We start from the raw sequence: 18,057 nt of genomic DNA, 5'->3' as shown, positions 1-18,057 counted from the left end.
CTCTCCTTCTCTCTCTCTGGGTCGCGCTCCTCTTTCAAGCCATTGATCAACGCCATCATCTCCTCCATGGTAGGGTGTTGTTGTCGTGGTTGGATGTGCTGCCTCTCGCCATAGTAGAGTGTAGGTTTTTTGTATTTCTTGGGGCGTAGGAAAAGTTTTTCCGTAGCCCCACGGTGGGCGCCAAAATGTTCCGGCCACGAGGTGCGCTAGGGTTTCTGCCTAGGTCAAGCCTCAAAGCCAGAGCATTCAAAAGTGTAATCTGCCTTCTTAGCCTTAGGGTTTTAGGTTTTATACTTCGTCGTCCGTGGGCTTTATGGGCCCCGTGAACGTAGGGTTTTCCTCAACCGTTCTTGCTACGATGCCGCGCAACGAGTGAGGATTAGTCAAGTCGGATTTTGACCGACTATGCCTGTGCCAAGGGTCCAATCGGGTATGCGCCGAGCGGTCCCCTTATAGGCGAGTGGAGTCGGCTCGCTTAGGGATGTCAACTCGGTCGTAGGCCGAGTGGCTTCCAATCAGACAGAGGATCAAGTCGGGTTTTTACCTAGAGGGTACACCAGTCGGATTTTTACCGAGAAGGTACACTAGCCTTCCAGCCCTGAGCCGATAAGGCGAGAGGGCTTGTGGCCTGGTAACATAGTCGGGTATCGACTGAGTAGAGATCAGTCGGATTTTTACCTAGACGGTACACTAGCCTTCCAGCCCTGAGCCGATAAGGCGAGAGGGCTTGTGGCCTGGTAACATAGTCGGGTATCGACCGAGTAGAGGATCAAGTCGGATTTTTACCTAGACGGTACAATATATATATATATATATATAACCGATTTTTAAAAGTTAAAATCTATTATTATAAACTAAAATTTCTCACTTATTTTTTGTTTACATCTAGTGAATGTTGGAGGGATTATAGCGTGTCTTGCAACATGATTTTGACTGTAGGATTTCTCTTTATAAAATTAGATGGTTGGAATTATTTTGTGTCTTTACAATCATTACATCTTAATATTCATTTTAAAAATATAATAATAAGTTGTAAATAGATGAGATTCAAAATAATTAATTAAAAAATTGGTATTAATGTGTTGAACATAAAGTTGAATCAATCAGGTAGTGTTAAATTCAATCTTTGATAGAAATAATTTTTAATTAAAATTTATTTATTTCTCAATCGAATTAGATTAGTCTAAGGAAGTGTTAAAATATTAATGTAAAAAAAAAGCTCAAAACAATATCATTTATATAATTTTATAAAGATTTAAATATGTTTTTAGTCTCTTAAATTTAAGGTAAATTTATTTTTAATTTCTCAAATTTAAAATTGTTGTTTTAAGTCTTTATAATTTTAAAAATAGTCTCTCAAGTCACCAACAACATATTTGAAAGTAACAAATTGAGACAATTATGCAACACCAACTAAATTTAATGTGATGTTTTTCACCGACAAGAATATTTAAAAGCGAAAGATTGAGATAATAATGTAATATATGTTGGGTTTTTTTTTGGTACAAATATATGTTGGGTTTAATGTGATAATTATAAATTTTATATGACAATATTTAATAGATTTCATAACAAAATTTGAGTACAAAAATTAAAATAAGATATTTTAAAAGTACAATGACTAAAAGATCAATTTTAAATTCGAAAAATTAAAAATAAATTTACTTTAAATTTAATTAAATAAAAACATATTTAATCTTTTATGCATTAAAATCGTGGGAGATACTCTCCACTTTTCCATTCTTGAATCCGTTGTTAGGTTGTATATCCTCATGTTCGGTTTGTAATTAGGGATCTAAAATGCCATTCAAGTTTGTAAGGATTTTAAACAATGTAAGGAAACAAAATTTTAATTAACTATTATTGTCATCTAATTAAAAAATTAAATTTATTTACTTTTAAAATTATAAAATTCAATTTAATTATTAAAAATCCTTAGTAATCATTTAATTATCTATTACTCTACACTAATAATTAAATTTAGAGTTTAATGAACCAAATAATTAAATACTATAATAGAAGAAAGAAGCATTTCCATTATATTCAAATTTGCGAACTGCATCTGAAAATGCTCACATTTCCAGGTAGAAATTTCATTATGAAACAATGATGTTTACTAAAAGATTAGGCTGCCAAAGCTTGGACGCAACCATAAAGATAAGGGAATTTAATTTAAACTTCTAAAGATACTCATCAAGTGTAGTTAACAATATATTTGATTCATTTGCATCTTTGATATATTTCTTTTTTATAGTTTTGAATTAGCTAGACCGAATTAGTTAATCAGATAGATTTGATTGAGAATCGATTTTTTATCGGTTTGATCGATTTTCAAAATCATCTAGCAACGATTTGGTTAAAAATTGGTAGAACTAGTTTAATTATTTTGTAAAAAAATTTAATTTAAAATAGTTTTAATAAAAATATATATTTAAAAAATTATAAATTTGAATGACTTATTTTTAATACTTTTTTTATAAATATAATTTAATTATTTATGTTAATTTTTAATTTTTTACAATTTGTATTATATTAATTTGAAGTAAATTTATTATTATTAGATATTTTTATATTTTATTAAAATTTAAAATTAAATATTATATTATATTTTATTTAGAACTTAAATATTATATCATATTAAAAAATTATAAATAACATTTTATTTTAATTTTAATGTTATAAAATTATGATATTATATAAATTAATATTATTTTTTTATTAATAATAATTATTATTATTTTATTAATATAATTTAATTATAATTAAATCCTTAAACTTTAAATTAATATTTAAACCAATCCAATTTTAAAAACATTTAACTTTTCTTCATCCTTTCTTTTGTCATGCAAACACCTAAGCAAATAATCATACATATGAATTGTTTTAAAATATAGACAGATATAGACCCGATGCACACGTAACTAACCAGTAATAACATAATAAATTTTATCACCTAATGGTATACGTCAGTTTTTTTTATTATTTTTAATAAGAAACCTTAAACGAGTGGTGTGCCCGGGGTTGGAGGCTTTTTTATGGAGAATTTATTAAGTATATATTAGTCTTTACAGGTCATGTAATGAGTGTTATTATTTTTTTTATAAATTAAAAAAATTTAAGTTAGGACCACATATAAATAGTGGTATGAACTAAATAATTTCTAACTTTTATGTCACTAACAGCGTTAGACTCCGTCTTTCAAATGCTTGTCAAACAGACAATATTTATCAAAGTAAACAAATCACAGAGATGAAACAAAGACTTTTAGATTTTATTTTAAAATCGATATTAATTAAAGTTGTCTAACAAATCCAACAATAATGACACTAGTGACGTGTGTGCACACATCAGCTTTTGAAGCCTCCTTAAGAAACCAACATGCTCCATCTTCATTTCCACGAGCTCTTTCATTGACTTTCTAGTCTTTTTTTTTTTTCTTTTTTTTCTGAATAAAATCCAAGATCCTTTGCTAGTGATCTCTCTCTAAGTTGAGCTAGTAATTGTTGTGAGAAAAAAAAAAATGAGTGATGCTATTAGTTTCTTTCAGTTGAACACAGGAGACAAGATACCTTCTATTGGGTTAGGAACATTTAGTGTTGATCCTGCTGTTGTCGTTGCTGCCATCAAGGTATGTATGCTGGAACTGAATTTTACTTTCTTTTCACACTAAAATAGTAAAATCCAATCCCAACCCTCCTTATCATATTTTCTATATTCTCTTATGGGTTTGTTTTTATCATAATGTTTTCATAAACCTCAATTTATATTCGGGGTTTGTTTAGATTATGTAGAAAAGCTAATTATTGTGTGTGATAACTGATGATTCAGGTGGGGTACAGACATATTGACTGTGCTGAATCCTATTCCAATCAAGCAGAGGTAATTTGATTATAATGAATCGTGTATATATATATATATATATATATATTAGAATTTAGTCAATTTACTTAAGTTGCATGCGAATTTATTGTGGTTTGGTAAAGCTCAGTATCTTATAATAGCCAATAAATATTTTGTTTGAGTATAGAAATGTTGGTTTCAATAGATTGGTTCTACTCTCAAGAAGCTTTTTGAAGATGGTATTGTGAAGCGTGAGGACTTGTGGATCACCTCCAAACTCTGGTTTTATTGTCTTCTCACTCTTATGAAAAGTGTCATGTTTCTTAATGTTGGAGACATATGTTTCTATTTGGTTGTAGTTAAGTTAATCTCTGCTTCTTGTTCTTGACTATATCAGGTGCACAGATCATGATCCAGAAGATGTGCCAAAAGCATTAGAAAGAACTTTACAGGAATTGCAACTTGACTACATAGATCTCTATCTTGTACGTGTAATCTTTCCTTTTCTTCTTTGTGATTTTCTATTGAAGATGGATTTGGTTTCTAAATTCTGATATTGATTTGGTTTTATGTAACAAGTCTATAGTTATAACTAATTGTCTATAATCAAGGATTATATATATTAAATTATTAGGATATAATTAAAATTTCACATCAAGAAATAAAAATTAGAAATTTATAAAATAAACATATAATTTATTAATAAAAGATCTTTTATTATTAATTAAAAATAAAATCATAAAGATTTAGAGTTAAAATGGACATTATTATATAAATATGGAGATGTGTGTGAATAGCATATGATAAACAACAAATATATAATACTCCTCTTGAAAAATATACCCTTCAAAACTAAATACCAAACACAACATATCAATACACTCTTTGTTTAATCAAATGAAATGATTCAATTTGTAGATACATTGGCCAGTTCGCATGAAAAAGGGTTCAGTTGGAGTAAAACCTGAAAATGTTATACAACACGACATTCCCAGCACATGGAGAGCAATGGAGGCACTCTATGATTCAGGCAAGGCTAGAGCCATAGGAGTGAGCAATTTCTCTTCAAAGAAGCTTCAAGATTTGTTGGATATAGCAAGAGTTCCTCCTGCTGTTAACCAAGTGGAATGCCACCCTGGATGGCTGCAGCCAAAGTTGCATACATTCTGTGAATCTAAAGGAATTCACCTATCTGTATGTATAGCACATGGTCATATTATGTTTCATTCATGCAATTAGATCCATGTGCATTCATTTCATATTCTTAGAGTGTTCATGATTAAATTATTTGTTCCCTTTTGGATTCTAAAGCCAAATGAAGATGCTTTTGGTTCTTTGATAATTTCTCCATAAACACTTTTAGAAAAATAAAATTGGAAGAAAAATTGAAAAAAAAATTTATAAACTAAAATTAGTCTATAGATAATTTAAAAATAATATTTTGAAAAAGTTAATAGGAGAAAGTTTCTAGTAAACAACTTATGTATGATAATTTTAGTTTATGAGAAAACTTATTTTTTTTCTACTTATTTTTGTCTCGTAAATTATTTTTGGATAAATTAATCCAATTAGATCTTAAATTTTTCTGTAAGTTAAAACTATTTTATGCATTAATTTAAAATAAAATTTTAGATAAACTAACCAAAAAAATCTTCTTCAAATTAACTTATTTTTCTTTTTTTATCTTTTTCTCTCAAATTCTTCTAAAAAAGTTTACCTAAACAGGCCATTTGGAACATATTCAAATGGTGGTATCTCAAAAACCGTTGTTCTGATTGTTAAGTATCTGTTATGATGAGTTTCCTTTTCAGGGATTTTCCCCATTGGGGTCACAAGGATTTCTCAAGAGTGACTTGCTTAAGAATCCTGTTATCAACATAGTTGCTGAGAAACTGGGGAAGACACCTGCACAAGTAGCCCTTCGATGGGGCTTACAAAAGGGGCATAGTGTGCTACCAAAGACCTCTAATGAAGCCAGGATCAAGGAAAATTTTGATGTCTTCAACTGGTCTATACCTGAAGAACTGATGGCTAAGTTCTCTGAAATTAAACAGGCAAGTACTTAATTTAACCTTATCTTTCCAAGTTTTGATTTTTTTTTTAACATATTCCACGTCAATTAATAGTATGAGCAAAATAAATTATATAATTTATAAATTAGTTTTATAAATCTAAGTCAAGTCTGTGATCTATATTGTAAAATAATATCAAAGTTTGAATTCTATGGGATGTGGTTATTTTAGGTCGACTATGGTTTTATCTGCTATCAGAATCACATTATTGTGTAGTTTTGTAAATTCCATATTAATGGTGTGTCATATGTTCAACTTACAAGCTTATTTTTAAGTAGAGAAGTTGTTAAAATTTCTTTTAAATTTGTATCTAAAGAGGTTCTAACATGCAGAAAATTTACTAATATTGCAGGAAAGGCTTATAAACGGCACTGGATTATTTGTTCATGAAAGCTATGGTGTCTATAAGACTGTTGAAGAACTATGGGATGGCGAATAATTTAATGTGCTAGATGCAAAAAGTTACGAGTCCACTCACTGCTAGAGGAGTTTGAATATTACTATATATTACAATAATACCTTGTGACAAGGACCCACGTTGGAGATAATAGTGCGCCATAAAAGAACCAATAAAATAGTTTATGTATGAATGTTGTGTTTTTGAATCTTCTTAAGAATGTTTTTAAAGTAGTGATCTCTTTGCCGTCACAACCGACACCAACGAGGATCTGACCCCATCACCATTATTAAAAGGAAAAAAAAAAAACTGATCTTATGAAAATGACAAACTGGATTTGTGGAGTGTTAGTTTGGTGCCATGCCTTGTTGACACGAGAGGTTCGAGAGTTGGGGTGGTGCTTCAATGGTGTTTCTTCGGGTTGACAAGTTGGTGCTTGTTTTTTTTTTTTTTTTTTTTTTTTTTTAATTTATTTATTATTATTATTTTTTTTTAATGTTTGTATACTCTCTTGGGTCAGTTTTTGATTAGAAATTGAGTGCTGTTTGTAGAGATTGAGTTGCCTATTCTTCTTGTTTGGAGTGCTTTACATACTTTATGTGAAATATATTATGAATCGATATAAATATTATACATGAATATATTTTTAATGTATTAATGTTTAATTTTAATGTAACAATTAATATACTTTTATATGATTTTCTTTCGTATTTATTTTAAAACTTTAATAATTAGTTACCATAATTAATAGTTTTATGATGTCATTATCGTTTTTATGTTAAGAATTCATATAAAATATTTACTTTATTATTATTATTTTTGACGTAGAATAAGTTATTCACTTTATATTTACTTCAACTTTACACAGAGATTTTTACATTAAGTTTTTAAATACTTGTATTTTTTTCAAAGATATAATTACTTGTATTTTAAAAGAATATTGCAAGCTTTTTATATATATATATATTATTATAAATTAATTTTGTACATTTATGCTTAAACTTGATTAGATGGTGAAAATTTAATTATATGAAAAGAATAAAAAAAAAAAGCCTAAATTATAGTTCCCATATGATACATAAAATTTATCGCCTAATCCATAAAAGTTAATTGGACAAAATGCTAAAAAAAATCTGTTACAAATTTAAAACATGTTTATTATAAAATACTAAATTATGTCTTTAATTCACTAAAAGTGTTTAGTGTTTATATATGTAACAAATGTGTGGATTTCAATCAAAGAAAAGGCAAAAATAATTAATAAAAAAAGAGTTAGTAATTAATAATCCACATTAAGTATGAAATATAGTAGGAACATCATTGAAAAAAATCAGGATAAAACAAAGGTGTATCAGACGATAAAGATGGAATGAGAAGAAATTACTGTATTATTATTGCACAGTGTTAAAATGTCATTCATAATTTTGAATATGAATTTGTAAGAAAGAAAGAAAAAGAAAAATAACGGAAAGGTATAGAAAAAAAAAAGTTAAAGAGGAAACTAACTCAAGTCAAAACAAAAGTAAATATTAAATTAACTTTATCGATAATTCTTAGAGAGTATATATCAATATTTTAAAAATATAATTATAAAGCTGACATACCTTAATTTTAAACACCATAATGGAAAAGTAGGTTTATCTTAATGTATAATGCCACAAATCCTGCAATAATAAAAGGAAAAAAATAGAAATTTTTTTTTAAAAATTTTATTATTTTTTAATTACATAATCTATAACACCAAAAGCCTTAAAATAATAAATAAAAAATCCCATAAAAAAATCAAATGATCAAATAAGATTAATCTAACAAATTAGAAAAAAAAATAAGAAGTATAATTTTTTATTTATTATAAGTATCTCATTAAAGTCCCAAGAAAATAAAAGAACGCATCCAATAAAAAAAAGTGATATGAAAAAGATTGTTTAAAAGAAATAAAAAAAAAATAAAAAGGAGTTCATTTTGACCACATACCATGTATTTAAATTATAATTACTAATAATATTTTAAATACTATGTAATATATGATAATAGTGTCAAATATTCATTTTCAAATAAATAAATTGATGGAGTTAAGTAGGTGAGATGGAGAAGATAATCTTCCTTGCTTGAATCCGCAATGAATCTTGCCTTTGAAATGTTAGCATTTTTCTTCAAATTATGGTTTCTCAATTGAATGAATTTAATTGGTTTTACACATTCATGTAATGCTGAGTTTAGTTACAACATACGGGGAATTCATTTCATCAATTACTCTCTTGGGTCTCTTCCTCCAAACAAACTAAGTTGATTTATTTATGTTGTAGATCCACTGGCCAGTCAGCATGAAAAGGGGATCAGCCGGATTCGAGAAAGAAAATTTGGATAAACCAGACATTCCCAGCACATGGAGAGCAATGGAGGCACTCTATGATTCAGGCAAGACTAGAGCCATAGGAGTGAGCAATTTCTCTTCAAAGAAGCTTCATGATTTGTTGGATATAGCAAGAGTTCCTCCTGCTGTTAACCAAGTGGAATGCCACCCTGGATGGCTGCAGCCAAAGTTGCATGCATTATGTGAATCCAAAGGAATTCATCTATCTGTAAGTATATCACATATATAATATATACATTTACTTATATAAGACTTGGTATTCGAGATATTGTCAGTTATAGTGATTTTAGGCTCATTGTACTGTCATTCTTTTCTTCATAAAAAGACAAATTGGTAGATTAAGTAGAGGAGATTATTTATCAACTATCATTTACCTCAAATCTTTAGGCAATGTGAGACAATTTTTCTTTTGGCATACTTGAACAATTTTCAAAGAAAAATGATCACCTTTGGTGTGAAATTGTTTAGACTCCAGAGCTGGTTGAAAATGATTTTGGTGTGTGAAATTGTTTAGACTCTAGACTGAAAATGATTTTGGTGTATACTCAAATAAAGTTGAAGGTGTCTCAACAACTGTACTTTGTTCTTCTGATATTAGTATTCTAGTTGTATATGTATGATGAAATTATTTTCAGGGATATTCTCCACTAGGCTCACCAGGAGTTCTGAAAAGTGACATTCTTAAGAATCTTGTAGTCACAGAGGTTGCAGAGAAATTGGGGAAGACACCAGCACAAGTTTCCCTTAGATGGGGATTGCAAACAGGTCACAGTGTGCTTCCTAAGAGCACTACTGAGTCCAGAATCAAGGAAAACTTTGATGTCTTTGACTGGTCTATTCCTGAAGACCTGATTCCAAAGTTTTCTGAAATGACGCAGGCAAGTAGTTCGTTACTAACTATGAGTATATATGACCAAGTTTTATGTTCTTTCTCTTGATATGCATTTTCTCTACTTCTTTTACTACATTGCATTATGCTTGTGTCTCACTTAGAAGCTTCATTTTTTGAATTAACACTTGGATTTTACTCGTGCAGGATAGGTTAATTAAGGGCAATTTTTTTGTTGACGAGACCTATGGCGCTTATAAGACAATTGAAGAACTCTAGGATGGTAAACTCTGAGCAATGTTTTGTACTGGGACTACACACCACCCGGTCAAAGTCAACACTAAATACACCCCTTCGGCCTTGGAAAAGACTGAGATGTACCCAAAATGCAAAACATACGCGAGTACCCCCTTTAGGCCGAGTACCCCCTCAGGCCGAGTACCCCTAGGCCGAGTACACCATTAGGCCGAGCATCCCTTTAGGCCGAGTACACCATTAGGCTAAGTACCCCCTCAGGCCGAGTACCCATCAGGCCAATGAATGGGCCGAGTAACCCCTTAGGTCGAGTACCCATCAGGCTAATGAATAGGCCGAGTACCCCCCTTAGGCCAAGTACTCCCTTAGGCCGAGCACCCCTTTAGGCCGAGTACACTATTAGGCCGATTACCCCCTCAGGTCGAGTACCCATCAGGCCAATGAATGGGTTGAGTACCCCCTTAAGCCGAGTACCCATTAGGCCAATGAATAGGCCGAGTACCCCCCTTAGGCCGAGTACCCCCTTAGGTCGAGTATCCCCTTAGGCCGAGCACCTCTTTAAGCCGAGTACACCATTAGGCCAAGTACCCCTTCAGGCCGAGTACCAATCATGCTAATGAATGGGTCGAGTACCCCCTGAGGCCAAGTACCATCAGGCTAATGAATAGGCCGAATACCCCCCTTAGGTCGAGTACCCCTTCAGGCCGAGTACCCATCAAGCCAATGAATAGGTAGAGTACCCCTCAGGCCGAGTACCCATCAGGCCAATGAACACGCCGAACACCCATTCGACCAAGGGAAAGGCCGAATACCCCTTCGGCTAATAAACAGGCTGAACACCCCGTTGATCAATGAACATGTCGAATTCCCCTTCAGCCAATAAACAGGCCGAACACCCCGTCGGTCAATGAACAGGCCGAACACCCCTTCAGCCAATGAACAGGCCGAACACCCCTTCGACCAATGAACAGGCCGAACACCCCTTCGACCAATGAACATGCCGAATACCCCTTCAGCTGATGAACATACCGAATGGGTATTCAACTGTAATGAATTTCCATGAGAAAAAGGAAAGCAGGTATTAATTACACTAAACACGTCCACGTCAGCTGTAATGAGTGTGCAAAACCTTGTGTCCTAGCCCAATAATCTAGAAAGCCCACCAGGCCCAAGAACGTCACTATAAATATGGTATTGATGGGACTTATGGGACAGGTATGATTATTTAATACAATAGCCTTTATTGCTCTATACCGAATACTCACTTGAGCGTCGAAGTGCCTTTGCAGGTACCCTCCCCACCATTCGGAGACAGGACTCAGCCAACATTTGAAACTTAGGAGACTAATCAAGAAGGAGGAAAGAAGGAGTGTTCTCAGCAGGAACATTTTGGCGCCCACCGTGGGGCTGAAACCAAAACGGTTTTCGACCCTGAATTAAGATGGTAGCATCTAGGAGCCACCAAGAAAACGCGAACCTCAGGATGCCCTGAGAACCCAAACAGTAGACAAATCAAAACATAGAAGGAATGGAGGAATCGTACGTGGACCGCTCGCAACCCGCAAACCCGTCATCAACCATAGAACAGCTGAAGGCTGAAATGTTTGAATTGAAGAGGCTTCGGGAAAAGGATGCCCACGAATTATCCATCATACGAAGGGAGAATGCGGAACTTAGAAGCGATAATCACTCGTGGAAACCATCGCAATGCATCCCAAATACAAAACCCACCAACGATCAAGGTGAATAATCGAGATGGTATAAGGAGCCAAGGCCTTCAGGCCGACTAGCCGGAGTAACCACTACAATACTTGATCAACAAAGACAATAAGGGAAGACAGTATTCATCCATGATATCAACGGGGCACGATTACCCGACAATTGGAAAAACTTAGTTTTGGAACAGTACGACGGGATTACCGATCTGGAAGAACACTTGGACGCCTTCACCACCCATGTCGGTTTGTTCAAGATGAAGATGCAATCATGTGCAAGGTATTCCCTACATCACTGAAAGGACCAGCCTTAAACTGGTTTACCAGACTCCCTTCAGGGTCCATAGACTCTTTTGCCACACTAGCCACATGCTTTAGCATCCATTTCGCCACAAGCCGACCCCATCGGCTTACCTCCCTTGCCTTGATCAATATCCGTCAAGAGAAGAGGGAGTTGTTGAGGGCCTTCATGGAGCGATTTGGGAAAATGACGTTAGCCATTCGAGATTTGGACCTGGTAGTAGCCATGCACCACCTCACTACGACACTACGACCTGGGCCCTTTGTGAACAGTTTGTGTAAGAAGCCACCTATAGACCTCGACGATCTACGCCAAGGAGCGACCAAATACATGCAAATGAAAGAGTTGACAGAGTTCAGAAACCAATCACGACCCGAACCTAATAAGAGGGAAAGGGACAGAGAACACCCGGCAAAACCTCGCATCCCAAACATTGCAGATCGCGAGAGAATCACAAAGGGACCGAGGTATGCACAATACACGCCTCTTAATGCAAGCAGAACCAAGGTGTTGGAGCAAGCTCTGGCCACCGAATTCCTAACGGTGCCCCGATGCGCTTCAACTCCACCCCATGAAGATAAGACAAAAACATGTCAATTCCATAGAAATAGGGGGCACACGACGTAAGAATGCACAACTCTGCGGGATCGCATCGAAGATCTTGTAAAAATGGGGCACCTCCAAACCTTCATACAATCCTCGAACAGGAAAAGGTAGGACAACTACCCCGACGGGAGAGACCAAAAGAGAGAGGGCCAAGATAGGGCACCTCCGAGATATAGGCACAGGGAACTTAGCAAGTCACATGAACGAAGTGATCAGCAACGGGATAGGTATCTCCTGAGAAGGGTGATAAATACAATTGTTGGAGGATTTGCAGGAGGTGGAGGAACCTCTTTGGCATGAAAGAGTCACTTGAGGGCGATTAGGTCAATCAATGCCGTAACACGAACATATTTAGTCCCCATGCCGCCCATCACCTTTACCAACAGGGACTTCCAGGGGGTCGACCCAGTACAAGACGGTCCCATGGTAATCAGCGTAGAAATTAATAACTATTTGGTGAGAAAAACGCTCATAGACCAGGGGACTTTAGCTGATATCTTATACTGGAAAACATTAAAACAGTTGGGCATTCCCGAACAGGAGTTGACACCCTACCATGAGCCCTTAGTCGGATTCTCGAGAGAGAGAGTAGAAACCTGAGGAACCATTGACTTGTACACCTACTTTGGGAACGAACAAGAAGGGCAAAAAGTCAAGGTACGATATGTGATGGTACATGCCAATACCTCCTACAATATCTTGCTTGGACAACCCTCTTTAAACAAGTTTCATGCCATTGTGTCAACCCCTCACTTTCGATCAAAAAACGGGTCGCGAATGCTACTATGCTAGTTTGAAGGTACAACTATTGCTTAGGTACCCACACGACGTCAATGTTATCGGTGATCACCGCCAAATCAGAGGAGATACATATTTTGAGTTAGACCCCCATTCGAATGATGACCATAGAGTGGAGTCGGTCGAGACAACTATCCCCTTGCAACTTGGGAGAAGTAAGGAGCAGGTCACATACCTGAGTTCCCAGTTGATGGCCATGGAGGTCAAAAGTATCAAAAAGGTTCTCATTAGGAACTACGACCTGTTTGCCTGGATAGCAACGAACATGCTGGGCATTGATCACACTATCACTGCCATCGACTTTTCATATGTCGAGATGCCAAGCCCATTGCCCAGAAAAAGAGGAAGATAGGCAGTGAGAGAGCACAAACCGTGAGGGAAGAAATTGCAAAATTACTCCAAGCTGGGTTTATCAGAGAAGTCAAGTATACCACCTGGTTAGCCAACGTGGTGATGGTAAAAAAGGCCAATGATAAATGGCGAATGTGTACCTATTACACAAATTTGAACAAAGTTTGCCCGAAGGATGCTTATCCGTTACCGCATATTGATGCGTTGGTAGACGTTGCAGCAGGCCATCAGATACTTAGCTTCCTTGATGCTTATTCTGGTACAATTAGATACCCATGTATCCACCGGACGAGGGGAAAACAGTGTTCATCAGAGTCGGCTAACTTTCGTTAGAGTCATGCTGGTTGGTTTGAAGAACGCGGGGGCAACTTACTAAAGACTCGTGGACTCCACCAATAGATTGAGAAGTGTCTAGAAGTGTATGTAGACGACATGGTGGTAAAGTCTGACTCCATGGACGATCACATCAAAGACCTAAGGTAGGTGTTCGATGAGGCTATCATCGACATGAGGAGCCCTCGCAACGTCAAGGAAGTGCAGCGCTTGGCTGGGCAGATAACATCACTGACGCGTTTCTTACCATGCATGGCGGACAATTCTAGGCCAATAATGTTGTTGTTGAAGAAGGCCCACAAATTCCAATGGATCGAGGAGTGTGAACCGTCATTCCAAGAATTCAAAGCAATGCTTGTTGCACCACCACTCTTGTCTAAACAAAACCCCCAGTCAGACCTCATAGTTTACATAGTTGTCTCTAAAATGACCATTAGTGCTGCCTTGGTACAAGAAAGGAGAGAGCAAGTTCCAGTATACTTCGTTAGTAGAGTCCTGCAAGAAGTAGAGACTTGATACCAGCAGCTCGAAAAGACAGTCCTTGCTTTGGTACAGGTGGCTCTCCGCTTACGCCACTACTTTCAAAGCCATAAAATAGTCATAAGGATGGACAGTCTGATAGCCAAAGTCTTGAGAAAGTCCGAGCTCGCAGGTAGAATGGTAGCATGGTCAATAGAGCCATCACAATTTGACATTCAGTTTGAATCAAAAGCTCCTATCAAAGCTCAAAGCGTGGTTGACTTATTAAATGAGTTTCACCCTGAAACCGCGTCAGAAAAGGTAGTATGGACATTACACGTAAACGGGTCATCAAACCAACAGGGTAGCAGAGCCGGGATCATACTTGAAGGACTGGACAACATGGTGGTAGAACAATCACTACGCTTCAACTTCAAGATTTCCAACAATCAAGCCGAATATGAAGCCTTGCTAGTTAGTTTGCCTGGTAAGAGAATTGGGGATCACGAGAGTTAAGTGTTGGAGTGACTCCCAGGTAGTCATGGAGTAGATAAATGGAACATTTCAAGTCAAGGAGCTGACATTGCTCAAGTACTTCCAGGCCTTCCAGAAACTCAAGGCTACCTTCGAAGAGGTCCACATAAGTCATACCCCTAGAGAGCTCAATACGAGGGCCGACCAATTGGCAAAGTTGGCAAGTAGTAAGAAGACGAACCAACTCCGTAGTGCAATACATCAAGAGCTACAAAGTCCAAGCATTGTAGAGTTCGAGTTCTTAGAAATTCGTCAAGGAGACAAAAATTGGATGACTAACATCACCAATTATCTCTTGACGGGAGAATCATTGGCTGACCCCCACAGCAATTCAGTCCAATTCGGCTGACCCCCACAAAAATTGTAGAGTCCGATGCACCTCAATAATGAAACACAATTCAGTAATGATAGATAATAAATTCCCTCCTGAGTTCCTACACTTGGCTAAGGACGAAAAAATGATTCCCTCCCGAGTACCTACACTCGGCCAAGGAAGTTAATTCCTTCCCAAGTGCCAACTTAGTCAAGGAAGAATACATAATTCTCTCCTAAGTTCCTCCACTCGGCTAAGGACGAAGAAACGATTCCCTCCCGAGAACCTACACTCAGCCAAGGAAGTTAGTTCCCTCCCAAGTGTCAACTTGGTCAAGGAAGAATACACAATCCCCTCCCGAGTTCCCCCACTCGGCTAAGGACAAAAAAATGACTCCCTCCCGAGTCCATGAACTCGGCCAAGGTTGACAAACACCAATCCCTCCAGAGTCCACACACTCGGCCAAGGTTGACCAACACCAATCCCTCCCGAGTCCACACACTCTGCCAAGGTTGACCAATACCATTCCCTCCCGAGTGCATATACTCGGCCAAGGAGGACCATCTCATTCCCTCCCGAGTGCATATACTCGGCCAAGGAGGACCATCTCATTCCCTCCCAAGTCTTCACACTTGGCCAAGGACGACGAGAATTATACCAAGGTGCGAGGAGACCTTCATAAATGCTTTCAGGGTATGAAAAGCCAAACGCCACACCTCTCCACCTAGGCGCGAAACCCTAGGGCGGCACATCATGCAACGGTCACAATCGGTTAGTCAAGGGACGCAACTCCCGAGGGCAGTACCACGTTTTGACCTCCAACACATCCCCTCATACAAGTCAAATCTTTTCCAATACTTTGAATCCCTTCGTCTTTCATCCTCGGGCTTGGGGGGCAGTGTACTGGGACTACACACCATCTGGTCAAAGTCAACATTAAACACAACCCTTCGGCCTTGGAAAAGATCGAGATGTACCCAACATAGTACCCCCCTCAGGCCGAGCACCCCTTTAGGCCGAGTACCCCTCAGGCCGAGTACCCCCTTAGGCCAAGTACACCATTAAGCCGAGTACCCCCTCAGGCCGAGTACCCATCAGGCCAATGAATGGGTCGAGTACCCCCTCAGACCGAGTACTCATCAGGCCAATGAATAGGTCGAGTACCCCCCTTAGGTCGAGTACTCTATTAGACCAAGCACCCTTTTAGGCCGAGTACACCATTAGGCCGAGTACCCCCTCAGGCCGAGTGCCCATCAGGCCAATGAATGGGTCGAGTACTCCCTTAGTCTGAGTACCCATCAGGCCAATGAATAGGCTAAGTACCCCGCTTAGGCTGAGCACTCCTTTAGGCCGAGTACCTCCTTAGGCCTAGTACCCATCAAGCCAATGAATGGGTCGAGTACCCCCTTAGGCCGAGTACCCATGAGGCCAATGAATAGGCCGAGTACCCCCTTAGGTCGAGTACCCCCTTTGGCCGAGCACCCCTTTAGGCCAAGTACCCCCTCAGGCCGAGTACCTATCAGGCTAATGAATAGGCAGAGTATCCCTCAGGCTGAGTACCCATCAAGCTAATGAACAGGCCGAACACCCATTCGACCAAGGGAAAGGTCGAATACCCCTTTAGCTAATAAACAGGCTGAACACCCCGTCGGTCAATGAACATGTCGAATTCCCCTTCAGCCAATAAACAGGCCAAACACCCCGTCGGTCAATGAACATGTCGAATTTCCCTTCAGCCAATGAACAGGCCAAACACCCCTTCGACCAATGAACATGCCGAATACCCCCTCGGCTGATGAACATACCAAATGGGTATTCAACTAATGAATTTCCATGAGAAAAAGGAAAACAGGTATTAATTACATTAAACACATCCACGTTAGCTATAATCAGTGTGCAAAACCTTGTGCACTAGCCCAATAATCCAGAAAGCCCACCAGGCCCAAGAACGTCACTATAAATATGGTATTCATGGGACTGATGGGACAGGTATGATTATTTAATATAATAGCCTTTATTGCTCTATACCGAATACTCACTTGAGCGTTGGAGTGCCTTTGCAGGTACCCTCCTCACCATTCGGAGACAGGACTCAGCCAACATTTGGAACTTAGAAGACTAATCAAGAAGGAGGAGAGAATGAGTGTTCTCAGCAGGAACGTGTTTCATTTGAGATATCAAATTCAATGCTCCTAGAGAAACAGATTCATTGTGCTTCTTGCTTTTTACCATCTTAATGCTCCCAGTTTCAAGTATATTAGGATTTTGAGGAGTGTTCTTATTGATGATAGCACAGAATAAATTAAACATAGACTTGTTTTTCATTTATAATGATTGTATCGTTTGTTCAATATAATAAAATTAGAGCAGTGAATGTGACAGGTGTAGTAGCCAAAATAAGTTGATATTCATATTCCTTCATCTAGTCAATTAATGGTATTAATGTCAATATATTGTGTTTATAATTATGTGGTGCACTTGATTAACCAATGTTTGTAATGAGATATGAAGGTTTTAAAATTTAGATGAGTGAATGAAAGCCAATAATGTGTACAAAAATTGTGCTAGATAAGTGTCTCAAATTCATATTTAATAAAAAAAAAAGATATTAATTGAGAGTATAATATAACTAACTTATATATCCAGTGAATCACTAAAAGTTCACCCAAAAAATATGTTAATGCACTTACATGATAAGTGAGACGGGAAAAGAAAACTATATGAATCAAAGAGGAATACAAAGGAATCCGACGATTACATCAATCCCAACCTTAGAGCTTAGCTCTCCATAGTACAAGAAATCACCAAACAACAGGATGAAAGGTAGAAGGAGAAAGAAATCCTTTGAAGAATCGCGTCCCCACGAGCTCCAAAGTGCTC

The 18,057-nt window shown here is 37.0% G+C and overlaps 2 protein-coding genes across 2 annotated transcripts; both read left to right on the top strand.

The window, feature by feature from the left end:
- The first annotated feature begins 3,403 nt into the window (after positions 1-3,403).
- LOC109817574 (NADPH-dependent aldo-keto reductase, chloroplastic) lies at positions 3,404-6,542 on the top strand. The gene is made up of 7 exons (XM_020382853.3): positions 3,404-3,628; positions 3,829-3,879; positions 4,046-4,122; positions 4,238-4,325; positions 4,759-5,034; positions 5,652-5,894; positions 6,265-6,542. The coding sequence occupies exons 1-7, from the start codon at positions 3,521-3,523 to the stop codon at positions 6,349-6,351; spliced, it is 930 nt and encodes a 309-aa protein (XP_020238442.1). The 5' UTR covers positions 3,404-3,520; the 3' UTR covers positions 6,352-6,542.
- A 463-nt stretch (positions 6,543-7,005) lies between these two features.
- On the top strand, positions 7,006-17,796 carry LOC109817568 (NADPH-dependent aldo-keto reductase, chloroplastic). Its single transcript, XM_029275248.2, has 2 exons — positions 7,006-8,891; positions 9,319-17,796. Exons 1-2 carry the CDS (start codon positions 8,634-8,636, stop codon positions 9,619-9,621), a joined length of 561 nt encoding a protein of 186 aa, XP_029131081.1. The 5' UTR covers positions 7,006-8,633; the 3' UTR covers positions 9,622-17,796.
- Positions 17,797-18,057: the final 261 nt, after the last annotated feature.

This window comes from Cajanus cajan, chromosome 3 (genome assembly GCF_000230855.2).
Source record: "Cajanus cajan strain Asha chromosome 3, NIPB_CcT2T_4, whole genome shotgun sequence".
NCBI classification, from domain to species: Eukaryota; Viridiplantae; Streptophyta; class Magnoliopsida; order Fabales; family Fabaceae; genus Cajanus; species Cajanus cajan.
This window is presented reverse-complemented; position numbering and strand designations above follow the sequence as displayed.